Raw genomic sequence first — 22,605 nt, forward strand, 5'->3', positions numbered from 1 at the left:
AGTCTTGGAGGAGGTGGAGGGCGTGGGTGGTGTCTCGAACGTATGTGAGGAGTTTCTGAACTAGGGGGGATAGGACAGTGTCGAGATAGGTAGAGATGAGTTCAGTGGGACAGGAGCATGCTGAGACAATGGGTCGGCCAGGGTGGTCAGGTTTGTGGATCTTGGGAAGGAGGTAGAACCGGGCAGTGCGGGGTTCCCGGACTATGAGGTTGGAAGTTGTGGATGGGAGATCTCCTGAGGTGATGAGGTTCTGTATGGTTTGGTGATGGGGGGTGGGGTCATGGTCGAGGGGGCAGTAGGAAGAGGTGTCCTCGAGTTTGCGTTTGGCTTCAGCAGTGTAGAGGTCAGTGCGCCAGACTGGAGAGGAACGCCCAATGTATGCATCCAGGACTTTGGCTAATGCAGAGTGTAAATATGCCCAGATAAAGAAAGAAGGTTTGACAGTTATAATTGGAGTCAGGAAGTTTCACCAATACCATTACGGAAGTAAAGTTGTAATAATAACAGACCACAAGCCCCTGCTAAGTTTTCTTAGAGGCCAAGGCAGTGCCACCAATTGCTTCAGGCTGAATTCAGCAGTGGGCTCTAATACGAAGTGCGTATAATTACAAGTTGGAATACCGAACAGGAGACCAAGTAACAAATGTAGATGCATTGAGCCTTCTCCTGCTGGCAGATACACTACTGGTGGTACCACCACTGCAAGTGTATGTAGATTAGATTAGATTAGATTACTTACAGTGTGGAAACAGGCCCTTCGGCCCAACAAGTCCACACCGCCCCGCCGAAGCGTAACCCACCCATACTCCTACATCGACCCCTTACCTAACACTATGGGCAATTTAGCATGGCCAATTCACCTAACCTGCACATCTTTGGACTGTGGGAGGAAACCGGAGCACCCGGAGGAAACCCACGCAGACACGGGGAGAATGTGCAAACTCCACACAGTCAGTCGCCTGAGGCAGGAACTGAACCCAGGTCTCTGGCGCTGTGAGGCAGCAGTGCTAACCACTGTGCCACCGTGTAATGGTTTTACATTTCCTGGAAACACTTCCAGTCACAGTTGACAATATCAGACTTTGGATGCAGAATGATTTGGTCTTGTCAGAATTAAAACAGCTGGAGGTGATGGAGGAAACCAAAGGGCCATCGCAATCAGAATTGGAACCTTTGTGGACCTGGAGGATGGCATATTATTATGGGAAGCAAGAAGGATTGCCCCAAACAAAGGTTGCTGCCAGATATTGGCTGAATTACACAAAGGTCATCCACGGGTTTCCAAAATGAAGGTGATGGTGAGAAATTATGTTTGGGGCCAGGATTGGATGCATACATAGACACATTGTGGGGCAGTGCCCAGTTGCCAACGAAGACAAAAATTACTGCAGTAGCTTTCCCCCACATTTGTGGGAATGGCCTTATGAATCCTGGACTCAGTTACACGTCGACTATACAGTTCTTTTCATGGACTTAATGTTCTTAGTCATTGTGGATGCCAACTCAAAGTGGTTGGATGTGCATAGAGTTCATTCATCAAACACAGGGCCATGATAGTAAAACTGCAAGCATGTTTCCTGAACTCCTGGAAGTTTGGTCACAGATAACGGGCCATCCTTTACCAGCAGGGAATTTGAATATTTCCTAAAGTCGAATGGTATTTGACATAAGGGCAGCTCCATGCCATCCATCATCCAATGGTCTGACAGAAAGAGCAGTCTAAATCCTGAAGGCAGGCTTGAGGAAATAGCTTACTGCTTCACTAGATACCAAACAGTCCCAGTTGTAGGACCACTCCTCGTGCAACTACAGAGATAGCTTCAGCAGAGATGCTAATGTATTAGAATTTTAGAATTAGATTTTATTGTCATATGTACTTAAGTATAATGACTTTTCGCTGGGGTGGGGGAGTCCAGAACTAGCAGGCATAGGTTTAGGGTAAGAGGGGAAAATTTTAAAAGAGACCTAAGGGGCAGGTAACATTTTCACGTGGAGGGTGGTGCGAGTATTGAATGATTGCCAGAGGAAGTGGTGGAGGCAGGTACAATTACATTTATAGTCATAAAATCCTTACAGTGTGGAAACAGGCCCTTTGGCCTCCAAGTCCACACTGATCCTCTGAAAAGTAACCCACCCAGACCCATTCCCCCTACCCTATATTTACCCCTGACTAATGCACCTAACCTACACATCCCTGAACATTATGGGTAATTTAGCACAGCCAATTCACCTAACCACAATCTTTGGATTGTGAGAGGAAACCCATGCAGACATGGAGAGAATGAGCAAACTCCACACAGATAGTCACCCAAGGCTGGAATCGAACCCAGGTCCCTGGCACTGAGAGGCAGCAATGTTAACCACTGAGCCACTATGCTACCCTGATTTAAAGACATCTGGATGAGTATATGAATAGGAAGGGTTTAGAGGGATGTGAGCCATGTGCTGGTAATGGGACTAGATTAAATTAGGATATCTGCTCAGTATGGAGGACTTGAACTAAAGGGTCTGTCTATGTGCTGTACATCTCTACGATTTTGAAAATCTTTTGCTACCTAATTCATTATCTGGATGTTGGTCTGTTAAACATGCTTTAAATGGGTGATTTAGACTCATTTCTACTGTTTCAATCCTTTATGCACAGATCTAACAGTCTCCAGTCTACAGGGATCCATATCGACCCCAGAGAGACCTGCAGACCTCCTGCTACCCTTGTTGCAACTATTAGAGGTACACACTTTAGATTCAATTACAATGACAGAAGATTATACAAATAATTAAAGCCCCTGCTTCCTTTCAAAGGTCTGTGGATTTAGACTAATCCTTGGTGAAAGGCCAAAAATATAGGTTCCGGTGTAGTCCATGAAATGTAATATATTTTATATCATTGTTGTAGAAGAGATGAGACACTGTACTGTTTTTATGGAGACCATTTTAATGTTACATTTGTTAAGCGCCTGCTACCACTCACTCCAAAATTCGGAAATGGTCTGTTCCAGTAGCTGAGATTCCTGTTTCCGAAGGTAAGTCCTGGCAGCAGTGTTTGACCTCCAGTGTCTCAGTGCTCTCCTCCTTAATTGTACTTGTTGCCATTGCAACCTCAGAGGCTGCATAGCCATAGTGCTCATGATGTCACTGGTAGTGACGTTGCAGTTTGCTGCCTGTAACAAATAATAGAACCATTCCCAATACTGACCAATGTAAAGATATTTTAAGAAGAGCAGAATCAATAAAATGTATTTTTTTTCTGGTATGCAGAGACTGAAATATTGCGTGATCTCATTGGGACAGTCTTTGTTTAGGGTTGCACAGACAACTTTGTTTGCTGCCTCACTGACCCTACACTGCCTCCCTCCTGCTTTCTGCTATGCTTTCTCACTGCCTAATGTTCCCTACAGGGAAGGGAACAAGTGAGAGTGAGGGAGGCAATGAAAGGTTGAGAACAGGATGGTTAAAGAAGAACATAAGGAGGCCGCTAGCAGTAAGAAGATTGGCAGTGGGATGAGAAAGTGAATGGCAGATATGCATTGAATTCATAACAATGACATAAATGGTACCATTCCTATGCCTGTGGATGAGTGCCAGGTGCAAAAGGATGACACACTATCTTCCTGATAGAGTGCTGTAGCAGAAAGATACAGTTGAATTGCACTGCCCTGCAGGTAAGGAAAGGACTGTCACTTGCTGAGAGAATACATGGTGGTAGGGAATGGAGGTTTTCAAGCTGAGTGTGAATGCTGCTTTCTGGCCTTTGGCACTCTTACAATCATTAACATTCAAATTATAGGCTCCACTATAAACAATTATCACTCTTTATATTGTGACAGAAGAACTTAATTTCCCTCTTTTATTTTTATATTTTCATTCCAGCCGATATATTTCTACTAGTATCTCCCGCTGTGCCTCCTCGTTGTTATGGAGATATAATATCTGTCTGCACTAAGCGAGGATTCAGTCTACGTGGCATACGACGCCTTCGGTTGTCTCCAAAGAGAGCGGGGAGCCTTGGGATTGCAAGTGTGCAGGTACAGTACATTGGAGGAAGGTCAAGTTTCATAGTAAAAGTGTTATGGCATTGTGAAGGAACATCAGTAGTCATTGTAAAAAGGGTATGGCAATCTGTGAGATCAGAGTAAGAAGATAAAGCACATTGGCATCACATTATGGAGGCATTGAATAAGATAATGAAGATTCTGAAGGGGTAAATGTTTGTGTGACATTGGCTTCACTCATTCACTTGATATCACATGCAGTCTGTGGATGGATCCCTTGTGTTTGGAGGGATAGACGTGCCTATACCAGCTCCTAACGTTGTAGCAATTATTCCTGGCCAAATGTATTTATACTTATTAGTAGTGTGGAATAAAACCTTCATCAAAAAACCTTTTGTTTTCCTGTAGGTAGTGTATGGTGATATATACTGGCAGAGGTGATAAATGCCACAAGGTACCAAGTGTGGTCATTTGGAAAATAAGCTTTAACACAAATTATTAAAGAGAGGTAGAGTTGAGGCATAGATTAGCATGGTCTAACATCAACAGCTTTACAGGCTGAATGGTCTCCTTCTATTCTTGTACGTAACATGATCAGAAAAAGCCAGAATTTGTTAAAGAACATCACAGTTGACAAGTTTATCAAGTTTGGTTAGGTAAAGATAATAATGTTGGTCTGGTAGAAGTTTTCTTCAGAAGGCATTCTTAAGCCCACAGAAGTCTAGTTGCAAAAAACAAAGGATTATAGTTTAAAAGCAAATTTGATGGAATGTAGAATAGATAAATAAAAGTAAAATACTGCAGATGCTCAGAATCCGAAATAAAACAGAACATGCTGATGAAACTCAGCAGGCATCTATTTCCAAAGAAGAGTCACACAGGACTCAAAGCATTAACTCTTTTTCTGTCTGAATAGATGCTGCCAGACCAGTTGAACTTCTTCAGCACTTCCTGCAGTATGGATAAAAGCTTTTTGAAACACAGGGAACAGAGAGTTAAAGTAAATAGATATTTCTCAGATTGGTACTATTGGAAGGTTCATTACTGGGTCCACTCCTTTTCTTGGTGTACACAAATGATTTGTATTCATGAACTAGGAACCATATGGAAAATAGTTTCCGTACATAGTCAGGAAGAAGATAACAGACTGCACAGACACATAGGCTAATGTAATGAGCAGAATGTTGTGACAGCGTGGACAGCTTTGCCTCAAGGAGTGGTTGAATCAAAGACCATTGCATCTTGTAAGGGTAAACTTAAAACATTTAACGACTTCTGACTTTGCAAGTAAGCAAGAACATCAGGTGGTACCTCCCTATTATGAAAGGGACAGTTGGGGTGGAATCTTACCAGTAAAAAGTGAGTGCAGGATAAGATTGTGAGAACGAATTTTGGAAATATGACATGCAACTTATTTGGTGATAATGTATTTAATTGATTGAAGTAATGAACAGATGCAATCCATTATCTATATGGAGTTCTCAAAAGTTCTCAGAAAATCTTCATTGGTCTTTTCAGATCCCAGTGTTTTGTCAAACTGGAGCCCTAACTCCCCATGATTCTTCTGATGGTCCTCCCACTTCTGAGCTGCTGTGTCCCTGTTTCTTGCTACTTTTGAGGAAAGAAAATGCAAGTCATCATATTGTCAACTTACTGAAAGGTACAACAATCGAAATATTTCACCTGTATGGAGCTATGGGTTGAGTTTTGCAAAAGCATCAGGTCTTAACTGAGTTGCCAATTCTTTGAGAGATGAGAGTTGACCTTAGCTCAAAAGAGCAAGGTGTTGAATCAGGTTGGGTAGAGATGAAAAAAAGGTAAGAAGTCACTTGTGATAGTAGCTTAGAGCTAGTTCCCCTAACAGTAGTTGTACTTTTGGACAAAGTATACTAGAAAGAATAAATGAGCTATGTAAGAAATTTATGGAAATACTCCTTGGTGACATTAATCAAGTGTAGAGTGGGCAAATCAGATTGGCAAGTGTAGCCTGGAAAATTAATTTGTGGAGTATATTTGGCACAAGTCCTTAGGGTAGCACATTCCAGAGACAGCCAGCAAGCAGGCTATTCCAAACCTGGTAATGAACAATGATACATATAATCAATAACCTAATGGTATATGATCCTTTAGATGATAATGATTATAACATATTAGAATTTTATATTCAGTTTCAAGGAAACAAGTGTGGATCCAAGATTAGTGTTTCAAACCTGAATAAAGATAATTATAAGGGTATATAATGATAATTGTAAGAACTAGCTAAACTGAAATAGGACACTCGATTAAAAGGTAGGACAATTGAAATACATTGGTAGACTTATAAAAATATATTTGATAACTCAACAAAGATTTATTCTGGTGTGAAAGAAAAACTGTTTGAGAAAGCTGCATCATTTGTGACTAAGCAAGTTAAAGACAGTATCAAATTGAAATATTTTTGTGCAAAAAGACTGATAGGTCAGAAGGTTGATCAGATTTTAAAAAAACAAATGACACAAAAAGAGGGCGGAAGTCGAGTATGAGAGTAAACTAACTGGTAATATAAAAGCAGATAAGAGTTTCAATAAGTATTAAATGGGAAAAGAGTGAATAAGCAAGTGTTGGTCCTTTGGTAGGAAGGTCTGGGAAATTGATCAGGAAAAACAAGGAAGTAGTGGTAGTGAACACGTCTTTTGTGTCTACCTTTGCTGTAGAAGATTTAGAAAACTTTCCAAACGTACTTGAAAATTAAGAGTGACAGGATGGAGAGATGCTTAAAATAATTGCCATCATCAGAGAAAACATGCTGGTGAACTATTAGACCTGAAGGTTGACAAGTGCCAAGAACCAAATGGTCTACATCATCAGGTCTTGAAAGAAATGGTGGCACAGATAGTAGGTGCACTGGTTATAATTCCAAAGTTTCTTAGATTCTAGAAGGATCCCCGTGGATTGGAAATAGTTAACTTAACTCCCTATTTAAGAAAGGAGGAAGAGGGAAACAGGAAACTAAAGGCTATTTCACCTGATATCTGTCATTGGGAAATGCTGGAATCCATAATTAAGGAGATTATAGCAGAATAATTAAAAGTCATAACATGATCAGAGTCAATATGGCTTTATGAAAGGGAAATTGTGATGAAATAATTTATTAGTTTTTTTAAAAGAAGTAACAAGCAAGGCAGATATGGTATAAATAAATTTTTAAACTTACTTGTTAAGATGCCACATCAAAGAATTGCACAGGATAAGAGCACATGGTATAGAGGGTAACATATTAAAAATAGTAAAGGACTTGTTGGTTAACAGTGAGCAAAGTAGGGACAGATTACTTTTCTTTAGGTTGTCAAGTTGTAACTGCAGAGTCCCACCGGGATCAGTGCTGGGTCTCAACTTTTACAATCTACATCAGTGGCTTGAATGAAGTGGCCTGAATGAATGTATAGGAGATAAATTTGCTAATGACACCACAATAAATAAAGTAAGTAAGTTATCAAGAGGAGGCAAAGAGTCTGCAAAGGGATATAAACAGATTAAGTGAATGGACAAACATTTTGCAAATGGAATGGCAGGTGGGAAAATGTGAACTCATTAGTTTTCACAGGAAGAATAGAACATAATTAGATTATACAATTTAAATGGAGAGAGGTTTCAAAACTCAAGGGTATAAAATGGATCTCTGTTTCCTGGTACATGAAACACAGAAGTTTACTTAAATAATTCCAAATTGAAAGACTTATGAAGAAAGTATGAATGGGTTGGACATTATCTATTGAGGTTTTGATGAATGGGAAGTGATGTTTTTGAAATATATAAGATCCAGAGAGAACTTGATAAGGTAGACCCCAGGAGGATATTTTCACATGTGGAGGAGCCTAGACCTAGAGAACACAGTTTCAAGATAAGAAGTCCCTCTTTTCAGACTGAGATGAGGAGAATTATTTTCTTTCAAAGGATCTTTAATATGTGGAATTCACTGCATCCAAAAGCAGTGGAGGTTGGGTCACTGAATATCTTCAAGGCTAAGTTAGATAGATTTTTCATTGTCAAGAGAGTCAAAGGTTACTGGGGGGTGGGGGGAAGATAGGGAAGTGGAATTGAGACCACAGCCAGATCAGCCACGATCTAAGTTATTAGCATAAAGGGCTAAATGGTCATTCCTGCTCCCAACTCCAACGTTCCTATAGTCACCCACCATTATTACAGTTCTTCATATTGTACTCATGCTGTGCTTCTGTCCTGCTGTAGGTTTAGCTAATGAACTGGCAGAACAGGGATTACTAGGAAGAATTCGGAACAGACTCCCTCCTGATACTGAAGTTCAGACTGAATTATGTTTTCATGTGGCTCCCTACAATGAACAAACACTGCAATGCTTAGGTAAGATTTTGCAATAAAAGGATGAGTTGGAGAAAACTCTCAGAAATGAAGTACAGACAAGTCACAAAGTTCCTGGGATCCAGTAGCGTATACTGTTTTCAGATCATTTTTTTTTGTTCAGGGGATGGACCACTGCAGTCCATATAGGCCATGTACACCTCAAGGATTTTAACTTAAGAACAATGAAAGAGCAACAATATACTTTCAAGTCAGGATGGTGTGTAACTTGGAAGAGAACTTGCCGTATTAGTGTTCAACATTTCCTTTATGTGTACAGATAAGTGTACAGATCTTCTTATGTTTTTTTGTATAGCTGCTTATACTTAACATAAAGGGGTCACTTTGTATGCAGCCTGTGTGGTATTTCTGGACCACTCACTCAGAGCTAACATTTATGGTGTACCTACTTTGTCTTGGATACGGTCATGCTCCTCAGGTTCACTCATCCAAGTAATATTCCATTGGAACCTTTACCAGGTTTCAGGAGACAGGTTACTTGTGTCACAAAGGTTTTTCATACTTAATGAAGGAGGATTTAAGTTTTGAGAAATTGTGGAAAAATGTGTTAATTTCAAGTTTTGTGGAAATATATCAAGTGGTTTCTTTAAAAGAGTTCTTTAAAGTTGGCTGTGAACATTAGAAATTGTTTTAAACAAGGGTTCCCAGAAATTATATGATTAGTGATAACTGCTTGTTTTGCTATAGACATTTGTTGGCCTGTTTGAACAGTGATTAGATGCTTTAGTATCTGGAATTATTTGAGGATAAAAAAACACGTGAGAAAGTGCTGCCCAGCTGTTCTCTCCTATTTCTGAAAAAAACCTTCACACTGAATTCATGGTGAAGTAGATTTGTTCTTCCAAAAGAATGATTGAACCTCTCAATATTATATTTTCTGAACAAGCTGTGTCTGCCAAGACCCCAAAGACAACTGTGCATGATTAGTGATTTGACCACATGTGCAAGACCACAACCTTGATAAGACTTTGGAACATCCTATGCCTTAAACTTTTTTGCCTTCCAGAATATCAGTAAAAACCGGACTGTTTTTCATTTGTTCTTTAAAGTGAACCTTTACAGAGAGAAATGCATCTTTTTTCCCTCTTTAACTGAAGTGTGATTGTGTGTGTGTGTTTTGGGGTTATTTAGAGAAGTAAACACTTACACTTGCAAGTCACTGACTGTTAATCAGTTCTTGCTTCTTCATTGAATAAGTTTGTTTTGATAATAAACAACAACAATAATTATGTAAGAAAGGTTGTTAGAAATTTTTATTTAATACTTGATATAGATAATCATAAAGTCATACAGGTGAACAGCATGGAAACAGACCCTTTGGTGCAACGTATCCATACTGACCAGATGTCCTGAATAATCTAATCCCATTTGCCAGCATTTGACCCATATCCCTCTAAACCCTTCTTATTCATATACCCATCCAGGTGCCTTTTAAATGTTGTAATTGTACCAGCCTCCACCACTTCCTGTGGCAGCTCAATCCATACGCACACCACCATACATGAAAATGTTGCCCCTTCAATCCTTTTTAAATCTTCCTCTCTCACCTTAAACTATGCTCTCTAGTTCTGGATTCCCCTACCCTGGCTATTCACCCCATTCATGCCCCTCATGATTTTATAAACCATTATAAAGTTACTTCTCAGCCTCCGACACTGCAGGGAAAATAGCCCCAGCCTATTCAGCCTGTCCCTATAGCTCAAACCCCCTAACACTGTAAATCTTGTAAATCCTTTCTGAGCCCTCTCAAATTTCACAATAGCCTTCCTATAACATGGGGACCAGAATTGAATGCAGTATTCCAAAAGTGGCCTAACCAATGTCCTGTACAGCCGTAACATAATGTCCCAACTCCTATGCTCAATGCACTGACCAATAAAGGCAAGCATACCAAATGCCATATTCACTATTCTGTTTACCTGGGATTCCACTTGCAAGGAACTATGAACCTGTACTTCAAGGTTTGTTTGTTCAGCAACACTCCTCAGAATCTTACTATTAAGTGTATTAGTCCTGCCCTGATTTTCTTTTCAAAATGCAGCATCTTCCATTTACCTAAATTAAACTCCATCTGCCACTCCTTGGCCCATTGGCCCATCTGAACAAAGTCCGGTTGTAATCTGAGGTAACCCTCTTAGCTGTCCACTACAATTCCAATTTAATGTCTTCTACAAACTTACTAACTATACCTCCTATATTCACATCCAAATCATTTAGGTAAATGACAAAACGCAGTGGACCCAGTACCAATCCTTGTGGTACACCGCCAGTCACAGGTCTCCAGTCTGAAAAGCAACCAACCACCACCTCCCTCTGTCTCCTACCTTCAAGCCAGTTCTTTTTCCAAATGGCTAGTTCTCCCTGTAATCCATGTGATCTAACCTTGCTAGCCAGTCTAAATAAGGTATTTCATTATCCAATGCATTAAGTGGGAAATATTTTTTATTTTATGTTGTGACCTTGTGATTTTGGAGTAGTGAGATTAGACCACACCTCCACCCTTTGCCATAACAATTATGCAACTGGTCAAGTTGAATATTCTGGTCAATGGTAAACCACCAAGATGCTGATTATAGCAAATTCAGTGATGTCATAAATGTCATATATCAAGAGACGACGATTTGATTTTTAAAAAATTATTGCTGTCCTGCAGATGTGTGGTGAGAATATTACTTGACAGATATCTGCTCAAGCATCTAGGTTTTGCTATTTGAAGCCACATGCTGCTGCAGCAATAGCTGCCTTCCCTTAGCTGATGGTAGAGGATAAACTAATGAAGCAATAATTGATTGGATTTGACTTATTCTACTTTTTGTGACATGGACAGTTTACCACATTGTGAGATGAATGCCTAAATTGTAGCTTTACTGGAATAGATAATTCAGAGGTGCATGCTGATTTTGGATAAAAATCTATAATTCTATAGTCGGGATGTTGTCAGGGGCCATGGCCTTTTCAATTTCTAATGTGCTCAGACATTTCTTGATAGTACATGAAATTTGGTTGAAGACTGGGACCTGTGATATTGAGAATATCAAGGACCTCCTTTGCACTTCTAGCAGAAGATAATGCAAACATTTGCAGCTAAACTTTGGGACTGAAGTACTGAACACCCCCATCATTAAGACATTGCTGGCAACTTCTCCAGTTAGTTATTTAAGTTTCTGATATCATTCAAGAATGCTAACTATAAAAAGATATGATTTGATGAATATGAATATTTCAGGGTTTTGGTTACTAGTCAGCATGACAGCTCTCTCATTTAAGCATGTGCCCAGGTAGTAGTGAATGTGACTTTGCAGCATTGACTAAACTGGGCTTTGTCATGTCTGGTACCTATGTTGATATTGTGTGTTACGTTAAGTTTTATTTTTAGTGTTGTAACACTTTGATACAAGAGAGTGATTTGTGAGACCATATTGGAGAGAAGCCTATTGTTGTATGTCTGGAGCAATATGCAGGCTAGTTAAGGATGGCAAATTTCTTTTCCTGAAGGACATTAGTGAACAAGGTAAGTTTTCAAGCCAATTTGGTAGTTCCATTGTAGAGAGTAGATTTTTTTTTAAATTCCAAATTTATTTAATAAATTTAATCAAGTTCCCTAGCAATCACGGAAGGAGCTCTTGTCACTGGATCATTGAACCAAGCCTCTGGATTACTAATGCCATAATATGAAAACTTCTAATAAGTTCTGATGTAAGGTCATTGACCTGAAGAGTTAAGTTACTCTCTGCACAGACTTGTCAGGCCTCCTGAGTATTTCCAGAAACGTCTGTTTTTTGGCATTACCACTATGTTATATTTATGCAGTTACATCACCCATTGTTTCTCATTGTATCTGTTCCTGAATTGCAACTAGTATACTTAGATTTGTAAAGCATTTGCAAGCGTTTTTGTGTGCAGTGGATTGATATGATTGAATTGCTTTCTGCTCTGTGTAGGTGGACCTCTCAGTGCCGTGCACCATTCTGCCAGTTTGACTCCAGAAGTACTGTATAAACACAGCTTTGTGTCCAATCCTGAACTGGAGCAAGTTGTTGTTCTCACGCTAACTGGGCCCACAGCTATGAAGAAGGCTGGGAACTGTCTGCGGGACCTGCTACGGCCCCCATCAAATAACTCAAACAACTCTTCGGGTGAGACTATTTGTTATGGTTTTGTGTTTATTTTAGCTAGAGTGCTTCACAAAAAGGAAAAGAGACAGTGAATTAAGAATGAAGCAGACAGGTGATTTGTGCAGAGAGATGACTTTGAAGTTTTTAAAGGGTTCAATGTGATGGAAAGATTCAAGAGAGGAATTCCAGAGAGTCAAACTGAGGTTTGAATGCATTGTTTCCATTGGGTGATTGTAAGGTGATGGTAATAACTTCTGGACTGGGAGGCTTGGGTTCAAATCCCACCAGCTCTTGAGGTGTGTCATAACATCTCTGAACAGGTTAATCAGAAAATATCCAGAATAGGAGCATCACTACCCAAATTTAGTCACAGGATCATAGAATTCAGGTAGTCGAGCGCTGGAGAGTATTTTAAAAGTACCAGTTCATTGAACAAGTTGAGGGATTTAAAAATGAATTGAGAATTTAAAATTTATTGGACATCCTGTGTAAGCCAGTGGCGTATGAGTGGAGTAGGATGGAGATACATTGGAGTTTACAGAAGATGAATTACCAGTCGGGACCACGTTAGGATTGATATATTTAGAAGTGACAAAGGTATATACGTGACTTTGGGGTCACAGAGATGTAGAGTTGAAGTAATTGAAATGATATGAAGTATGAAGCTCAGCTCAGCATCAAACAGAACAGCAAAGTTCAATCAAAGAAATCATTGAGAATAGTTAATGTCAGACCTGAAGGTGACAATAACTTAGTTCTCCTTGCTTTCAGCTGAGAAAAAAAAGGCTCATTGAAGCTTGAATATAATTCCAAGCCTAGGAGATCTTGTAATAACTTTTAGACTGGGAGGCTTGGGTTCAAGTCATACCAGCTCTAGAGGTGTGTAATAACATCTCTGAACAGGTTAATCAGAAAATATCTATAATAGGAGTATCACTACACTAGATGGAACTAAAGAATACACAGTGGGATATCTCTAACCTCTAATTCTCTTCTCAGGTGAAGCTCTAATTGATGGAGGCTTTGAACTTCTGGGGTTGAAATGGCTGCCACAATTAAGCCGAAACCAGGCCAAGGAATTGACCCCATTCGAAGTGGGTGACAGACACTGGCAGGCGAGCACTGACTGCTTGGTATCCAGCCCTGCTCTAGTGTGTGTTCTACGCCGTGTGGATGCTTTCAAAGCACTGGCTGCAGTACTTACCACACCCAAAGCCAGGGCTAGTCTGTTTAAAGAAAGCTACGGTAACCTGGAGAAAATAATGTCACTGACCCCAGAGCTAGCCTTCAGGCAGGCAGCTTTGTTCTTCGCTGACAGGGAGCTAATGTCAGGTATGATGAGTCGGTTTAATGTTAACGGTAGAAAAACATGTTTTAACTCTTAGAATCCCTACAGTATAAGCAGACTCCATTTGGCCCATCATGTCTGTACTGACTCTCTGAAATGTATTCCACCCAGACTCACCCTATCCACTTAACCTGTACGTCATTCTACTGTGGGTTGAAACTGGAATACCTGACAAAAACCCATGCAGTTACAGGGAGAATGTGCAAACTCCAAATAGATTAACCCAAGGCTAGAATCGAACCTGGGTCCCTGACGCTGTGAGGCAGCAATATTAACTACTTTGCCGCCATGTCACCTCTTCCCGAGGGAGGAATGTGTAGAAAGTAGAGCTAAATTAAAATTAGTTTTCACATTCATTTTTCATTTGCATTCTCAATATAGGATAGTAATTTTGCAAATTTACAGACTTTTTCATTTAACACTGTTAATTTCTTCCTCAAAGTTTAAATTTCCATGTACAAATCAAAATTGCCATGAGCCCACTAGAGGCACCTATAGTGCTGCCCTTTCAAGTAAGTTTGTGTCATTATGCAGTCATTCCCTTTTGTGTGAGGTAATCCTTCCATTCTTTTCCCTTAGATTTCAGCCTCCTTTTCTGACAGTGTCCAATTCATTATTGTATATTGGCTTAACATTTAGGTGGTTTCTTGTTGTTGGTATGGTGTTAGAAACAATTTAGAGCAATTGAGAATTTGATTTTGAGTGGAACCTGAGAACAGGTCTTCCCAGTTCACCTGAAGTCTTCTCAGATCTAACCAATCTCATTGGACCCCAGGCCTGTATTCAAGGTTTACATCAAGCTCAATAGATTCTTCCCTTCAATCTCAAACAGCCTTCTTTATAAATTATATCACTGCAAAATGTGTGGCGGTTACTCCTGTTTCAGCTCATAAGCAATGTGATTGTCTGCAGTGACTGAATCTGATTTATCCTGACATCCAGAATGTCCAATCTGAGTTGCTTCTGGACCAGAAAGTGTTTGGGATCTGGGCACTTGGTCAGGCAGTGCTCTGAGGACAAAGTCTAATCCTCTGTTACTGTCAGTCCTGAATCAGGTTCAGCTGCAAGTTTTGTAACTCACCTAAAGCCTGTCATTGGCCGACAAAACTGCAGGAGTGAACAGACCACTTGCATTCCTATTTGATATTGTTCTTTCAGAAATGTCACATGAACAGCAACCAGGTAAAACAGCAATTCAATGTCACTTTTTAAAGTGGAATTAGAGTTACTCAATAAATTCTGGTTTTGCCCATGAAGCCTAGATCCCATGAATAAATAATTTCAAAAAATTATCATCAGAACATTAACTTGGGACCAAAATCCCAGGCTTATAATCTGACAATTACAATTCTCTAAACTGTAGGAGATTTTGTTATAGGCCTGGGCCTTAGCAGTTGAAAAACTGTAGTAGTCATCTTCCTGTAGTAAAGACAGGATAAATCGATGTTAGTTGAAAAGTCACTTAAAGAGTAGTTATTGGCCTAATTGCATTTTATCATAACACATATTTCCTAACAGAAGTGAAAACTGCTGACAGGTAATGGCTGTTTAATAGAGTCATAGAGATGTACAGAATGGAAACAGACCCTTTGGTCCAACCCATCCATGCTGACCAGATATCCCAACCCAATCTAGTCCCACCTGCCAGCACCCAGCCCATTTCCCTCCAAACCCATCCTATTCATATACCCATCCAAATGCCTTTTAAATGTTAAGGTCCTAGGGAGTATTGCTGAACAAAGAGACCTTGGAGTGCAGGTTCATAGCTCCTTGAAAGTGGAGTCGCAGGTAGATAGGATAGTGAAGAAGGCGTTTGGTATGCTTTTGTTTATTGGTCAGAGTATTGAGTACAGGTGTTGGGAGGTCATGTTGCAGCTGTACAGGACATTGATTAGGCCACTGTTGGAATATTGCATGCAAGTCTGGTCTCCTTCCTGTTGGAAAGATGTTGTGAAACTTGAAAGGGTTCAGAAAAGATTTACAACGATGTTGGCAGGGTTGGAGGATTTGAGCTACAGGGAGAGACTGAACAGGTTGGGGCTGTTTTCCCTGGAGCGTCGGAGGCTGAGGGGTGACCTTATAGAGGTTTACAAAATCATGAGGGGCATGGATAAGTAGACAAAGTCTTTTCCCTGGGGTCGGGGAGTCCAGAACAGAGGGCATAGGTTTAGGGTGAGAGGGGAAAGATATAAAAGAGACCTAAGGGGTAACTTTTTCACACAGACGGTGGTACGTGTATGGAATGAGCTGCCATTAAGTGTATAAGTCCTGCTAAGATTTGCTTTCCCAAAATGCAGCACCTTGCATCTATCTGAATTAAACTCCATCTCTCACTTCTCAGCCCGTTGGCCCATCTGGTCAAGATCCTGTTGTAATGTGAGGTAACCTTCTTCGCTATCCACTACACCTCCAATTTTGGTGTCATCTGCAAACTTAACTGTATCTCTTATGCTCACATCCAAATCGTTTATGTAAATGACAAAAGGTAGAGGACCCAGCATCAATCTTTGTGGCATTCCACTGGTCACAGGCCTCCAGTCTGAAAAACAACCCTCCACCACCACCCTCTATCTTCTACCTTTGAGCCAGTTCTGTATCCAAATGGTTAGTTCTCCCTATGTTCCATGAGATCTAACCTTGCTAATCAGTCTCCCATGGGGAACTTTGTCGAACGCCTTACTGAAGTCCATATAGATCACATCTACTGCTCTGCCCTCATCAATCCTTCTTTGAATAGGTTTTTTTTGTTAAGCTAAGATATTAAAGGATATTTGCCAAAGGCAGGTATATGGAGCTCGGTCATGATCTCTCTGAATGACAGAAAAAACTTAAGGGGCTGAATATCCAACAGTTGGTTCTGCTTTAGCACACGTTTCTTCAGTGCGAATTGGCTATTGAAGAATTTAGACCATTACTTGTAGAACACAAATTTTCCTTACCTGTATTGTCTATAATGTGATTCCTGTTCCAACGGTTTAAATTGTGCTGCTATTACACAATTTTCTTAAAATTGGAGTTGCACAGGAACGGAACTATCGTTTTATATCAGAACAGACTTCTGTACCTATGTTCAATCCCAACCACTCCCAACAGCCTGGTGTTTTAGTCTGATTGAAGAATTGGTTCTGAATTTATGTACATGCTGTCTTATCCACAGATCCAGAGGCTCGGCCTTTACTGAAATACCTATCTCCCTCTCTCAGGTTTGGGATAACCAAACCAGGTACAGTACATATGATTGCCTGGGCATAAATCAGGCATGTTGATAATGTTAAATCATAATTCATAGACTATATAACAAATACTGATTGCCCTATGTTACTATGTTATAAAGACTGATGCTGGTTGGAATAATTCAGCTGTTAAACAATTTAGCAGTTTCTAAGATTAATAACAGTCTGCTGAATCTCATATTCAGATTATTTATATCTCCAGCACAAGATTCAAACAACTAATGCAGTATTTTTGTTTTTTATCATTCATAATCCTATTTCAGATAAAGAAACACAAACTATCAACACTGAATCCATTTTCAGCTACATGCTGCTTGGTAAGTGTTGAGTGTTTATATTTATCATTTCTACAGAGATTATATTATGTGCACCCCCACAATTCATGTACATCTGCCCTTTGCCTTACCAAAATAATGAATGAAGAATATATTACAAGCATCTGAAAATGTGTTGCTCCTGAAGCTTAATATTTTTCAGAGTTGCCCTATCAATATTCTGCCTGCAGACTTAATAATATAAAATATCTGTGTGCTACTGTTGATTGCAGGTGTCCAGCCTTTGTTGACAGTGCTGGTTATCAAATCTTCTACTTGGCCACAACATTTCCTCAAGATACTCCGAAAATTAGACAGAGAGCATTTCTGTGTGGTTGGGATGAAACTCGTCAGTCTGGATACAGAGAAGGCCTCACTTCTCACTCCACTTAGCATTCAGCAGGTTTGTATGTTTGATACAGTTTGCCTTTAGTTTAAAGTTTCCTAATTGGTATAAATCTTGGGACACTTCAGTGATTCTGGGTGAAGGTTGTAACGAGTGAAAGGCCAGGTAAGAGAGGTGGTCACACCCCAGCCTAATGCCTAAAGGCAGAAAGTGCATGGATGATTATCAGACAGGTTGTGGCTTTTGGAGGTCAGTCATCTCAGCTCCAAGACATCCCTGTAGATTCCTACACCCAACAATCTTCAGCTGCTTCATCAATGGCCTTCCCTCCATCATAAGGTCAGGAAAAGGGATACACAATGTTCAGCACCATTTGCAACTCCTCAGATACAGAAGCAGTTTGTGTTCAAATGCAACAAGATCTGGACAATATTCAGGCTTGGGCTGACAAGTGACAAGTAACATTTACACTGACAATAAGAGACAACCTAACCACTGCACCTTGACATTCAGTGGTGTCACCACACTGAATCCCCCATATTAACATCTTGGGGTTACCATGGACGAGACACTCAACTGCACTCACTATAAAAACAGTGGTTACAAGAGCAGATCAGAGACCAGGAATACCGTGGTGAGTAACTCCACGAGCAAAACTTGAACAACATTCAGGCCTGGGATAAAAGTGGCAAGTAATTTTCATGCCACACAAGATCCAGGTAGTGATGATCTGCAGCAAGTGAGAATTTAAAAATCTGTCCTTGACAATCAATGGGATAACCATTGTTGAAACTCCCATCAAGAATTTCCTGGGGTCTTACCATTGCACAGAAATTCAACCGAACCAACGTATCCTGTGACTGTAAGAGCTGCTCAGTATCAGAATTCAGCAGTGAGTGATTCACCTGATACTTATAAAGCTTATCCACCATCTAGAAGACACATTATGATAGCATTATCTCCACCTGCCTGAGTGGATACAGTTCCATAAACACTTAAGAAACTCAACACCACCCAATTAGACAGGAGCCACTTCTGTATAGTTGGGATGAAACTCATCAGTGTGTAACTTGGAGAACTCCTTGGCTGTATAATAAAAGCAAAATTCTGTGGATGTTGGAAATGAACAATAAAAACAAAAGGTGCTAATAAAACTGAATGGCTCTGGCAGGATCGGAGAAGAGGGAACCAGAATGAATGTTTCAAGTCCAATTTGACTCAGAAGATCCAAAAAGGATTCTTATTTGATTTGAAACGTCCTGATTCTTTTTTGCCACACCTGCTTGAGTTTTTCCACTGCCTTTTTGTCTCTACATTCATTGCTTCCATGTATAAAACTGAGAATCCCATTTTCCTTTATCATATTCTTTCATGTTTAGTATCCCTTTATCTGCTTATTTGGATCTTCCTATTTCTTAACTCTGTTAAAGATCTTACTATTCATAGTAACTGCCTTTCCCAAATCTCTGGTACCTAGCTTCCTACTCCATAAATCACTGTCTTCCTTCTTGCAATTCTTGGTAGACTTTTCACTTTTTGCACTTTCCTGTGGTGTCATCTGCATACTAAATTTTCTTTTGTACCTTTTCTGGTATTTCCTGTTCCCATTTTTTGGGAAAAAGTCCCTTCTATTCCAAGTGCAAAATCTTTGGCATCATTCTGTTATGCTTGGTGCTTTCGATTCCTGTTCCTCTAATTAACACAACACTAACAAATATAAAAATGGGAGTAATCTGTCCCTCACATTTATCTCCTTTACAAAACATAAATAATTCATAAATAGCTCATTTCCTGTTTTCTCCTGTTGAGAAATAAACATTGCCCAACTCACAGCTCTCCAAATAGTGCCATGGAATCTCTTACATTGTCTGGACAAATGGAGCCTTGAGTTAATGACCCATTTGACAGGTGATGCCTCTGATAGTTAGCAGTCCCTCAAAACTGCAGCAGCTCTCAAGTGCTAGCTTGGAAGTTGTCCCAATATATTCTACCTGAGACGTAATAGAGCTACTGACTGAGCCAAATTCTCTGTTTCAGGAAAACAATAGACTAAATAATATTAGCACGTTGTTTTATTTTCATAAGTGACATGTTGGGTGATATTTATCATGTACTGCTAGCACTATCTTATAGCCAAGTTGATTGGTACATTTCACCATTAGAGCTGAAAATGTGTTGCTGGAAAAGCGCAGCAGGTCAGGCAGCATCCAAGGAGCAGGAGAATCGATGTTTCAGGCATGAACCCTTCTTCAGGAATGAGGAAAGTGTGTCCAGCAGGCTAAGATAAAAGGTAGGGAGGAGGGACTTGGGGGAGGGGCGTTGGAAATGCGATAGGACACACTTTCCTCATTCCTGAAGAAGGGTTCATGTCCGAAACGTCGATTCTCCTGCTCCTTGGATGCTGCCTGACCTGCTGCACTTTTCATTTTCAGCTCTGATCTCCAGCATCTGCAGTCCTCACTTTCTCCTCGAACATTTCACCATCAATACTGTATGACTCAACTCTGAAGCTGTTAATCTGTAATAGCTGAATATATTTTCAGGATCCAGGAATGGTGAAATGCAGCATTGATTCCCTGACCTCAGGTGCCTCTGTCGTTCTGTGTCTTCAACGAGAGAACGCTGTAAAGAAACTGCTTGACTTGCTTGGCCCAGAAGATCCTCAACAGGCCAGAGACCAAGACCAATTCCTATGGAGGGGTCACTATGGGACAGACAGAGTCCATAATGGCTTATATGGTAAGTCATTTAACACATCAGTATCGAGCATCTTTGTGGATTTAACGTGACTTACCAATTTTACCAAACAATTTAATCAAGGATTATGGGAATAGGTAAGAAAGTGGCATTGAGAATGCTCAGAACAGCCATGATCTCATTGAATGGCGGAGCAGACTCAATAGGTCACTGGGCCCCTCAGTGGCCAGCCAGCCACCTGACTCAGGTAGCATAAGGTGCACCCCACACTGTATCTTGGGCACATATAGGTGGGCCTTCGTATCCAGAGCAATGGCATGGAGTTTGACAGCTTAAGGGCATCATAAATGCTGCTGATTCTAAGTCCTTCCAAGCTTTGTGCAGTTTTTCATAGGTGGGTGAATAGTTAACACTGAGCTATCAACCTGTCCTTTGTTCCATTCCTGACCTGTCTGAAAAAGGGGCTGAGTGTTGACCATACCACACTGTGCAGATACATAGTATTGTAGTAAAATTAATAAAACTCAAATTTAGAAGCAAATCAATCAAATTTATTGAATCAAAAGTTTTTGGGAGGGGCAGTGTGATTCTGATCCTAACCGCAGACTTGACTACGCCGTCTCTCTCAGAACAACAGATACAACAGTTTTTATAGTCTGGGTGACATGTACAAAAAAAGCCCGTGAAAGACAGTTTCTTGTGTTCTGTGCATGCACATGCGGAGATTGCTGTATACAGGAACGGCATACCATGACGTTGTGTTCTGCAAGTAATTCTTCTTTAGTTATTTCCTTTTTAGTTAGTTTCTGTTTTCAGTTTCCCCCCCCCCCCACCAACTGTGGTCCGAGACATGCAGGAGCATGATGAATAAACCACCGACATGCAATAATCATCAGTGAGGCCAGAAAGGTGACTCAATGTTGAGGCTAGCACCCGGCACAATTCTCGCTGTCAAAACTTTACACCTTGAGTTAAGGACAGCCATAACAACGCAACAAACGATGACGATAACGATGAACATGAAGAAGACATGCAAAAAGTATGAGCCCCAAGATCCACCTTGTAACCAGCCTAGCCACCCCAGGGGATTATAATCATGAAACTATTCCCATTCCTGCCAGATTTTATCAGCCTCCAGGCAGATGTAATCTGCTAGGTTAGTTTTATTGTCTGAGCATCCAGAATGAATGTGCAGCACCTGGGGCCAGTAACAGCACAGGTGCCACTAGCAAATAGTCAAAGGCCAAACGGTTCTGCAACAGGTGGCAATAACCTCAGCCGACATCTCAGAGATGGCTGTGCTACCAGCTGCAAAGCCATTGGCAGTCTCATTAGACAGCCTCTCCAAGGTTGGGGCCATATTGATCATTTCCATTACACCCTTAGCAGTCCCATAGGCGGGGAAGGCGATCATAAAGAATCGCTCAATCTCAGTGATGGACCATTTGAATCGAAGTAGGTGTACGTTTGGATGAAGGCAGAGGGAACTGTAATGGCGAACAAGAGGGACCACATAGGCAAGGTAGCAAGATCCGGACCAATCTGGAGGGAGCCAAGGATAGGTCTGTGACCACAGACAAAATAACTACTATTGTAAGTCCTCAGGTAATCAGTCTGAATTACAGTCCAAATGGTTTTGATCATTTTACCTGTAGTCATATTGACAACCTCAAGTTTCAGAATACTTCCAGAAAGAAACGATCAGCGGTCAGACAGGGTAAGGAGCAGGGAATGGAAACATTCGCTGGTTCTGACATTCCACCCTGACATGCGATTACATTTAAAACAAATAGTCCCCATGGGCATCCCTTCACTTGTGGTGTTTGTGAGGGACAGAGTCGGGGGTGTATGTGAAAGGTCGTCATGAGGCTGGAATCAGCCTTTATAGTTTTGCGTGTTATAACCTGCAGACTCCCAGGTGACCTTATCTTTGGCAGCATGAATGACTTGTGAGATTTTCCGTCAGGCCTATCCCAACCCCACCCCACCCCACATGGATAATTGTGACAATCGGTCCTGGTCCAACCACCATTCCGCCATTTCTGATTTATTAAACGGAATGGGTCTCAGGGGAATTCCCCTAATAGGGTATGCAGGGATTCAAGTACAGACCCAGCATTTAGAGATGTTATTTTGCTGCACGTGCATATAGGACATGTATAGGTAAGTATTAACATGTAACC

General features: G+C 40.7%; 1 protein-coding gene across 4 annotated transcripts in view; it reads left to right on the forward strand.

The window, feature by feature from the left end:
* LOC140464502 (dynein axonemal assembly factor 8) overlaps window positions 1–22,605 on the forward strand; it is a 103,332-nt gene that overhangs the window by 50,600 nt on the left and 30,127 nt on the right. For 3 of the 4 annotated variants that reach the window (XM_072559648.1, XM_072559649.1, XM_072559647.1), the window contains 10 exons: window positions 2,645–2,730; window positions 3,871–4,025; window positions 5,511–5,652; window positions 8,220–8,351; window positions 12,311–12,505; window positions 13,484–13,816; window positions 16,990–17,055; window positions 17,329–17,382; window positions 17,613–17,782; window positions 20,269–20,464. In XM_072559648.1, the coding sequence (XP_072415749.1) occupies window positions 2,645–2,730; window positions 3,871–4,025; window positions 5,511–5,652; window positions 8,220–8,351; window positions 12,311–12,505; window positions 13,484–13,816; window positions 16,990–17,055; window positions 17,329–17,382; window positions 17,613–17,782; window positions 20,269–20,464 (1,529 nt within the window). The remainder of the gene's footprint in view (window positions 1–2,644; window positions 2,731–3,870; window positions 4,026–5,510; window positions 5,653–8,219; window positions 8,352–12,310; window positions 12,506–13,483; window positions 13,817–16,989; window positions 17,056–17,328; window positions 17,383–17,612; window positions 17,783–20,268; window positions 20,465–22,605) is intronic. The other variant, XM_072559650.1, reaches the window with a different exon arrangement.

This window comes from Chiloscyllium punctatum, chromosome 40 (genome assembly GCF_047496795.1).
Source record: "Chiloscyllium punctatum isolate Juve2018m chromosome 40, sChiPun1.3, whole genome shotgun sequence".
Classification (NCBI taxonomy): Eukaryota; Metazoa; Chordata; class Chondrichthyes; order Orectolobiformes; family Hemiscylliidae; genus Chiloscyllium; species Chiloscyllium punctatum.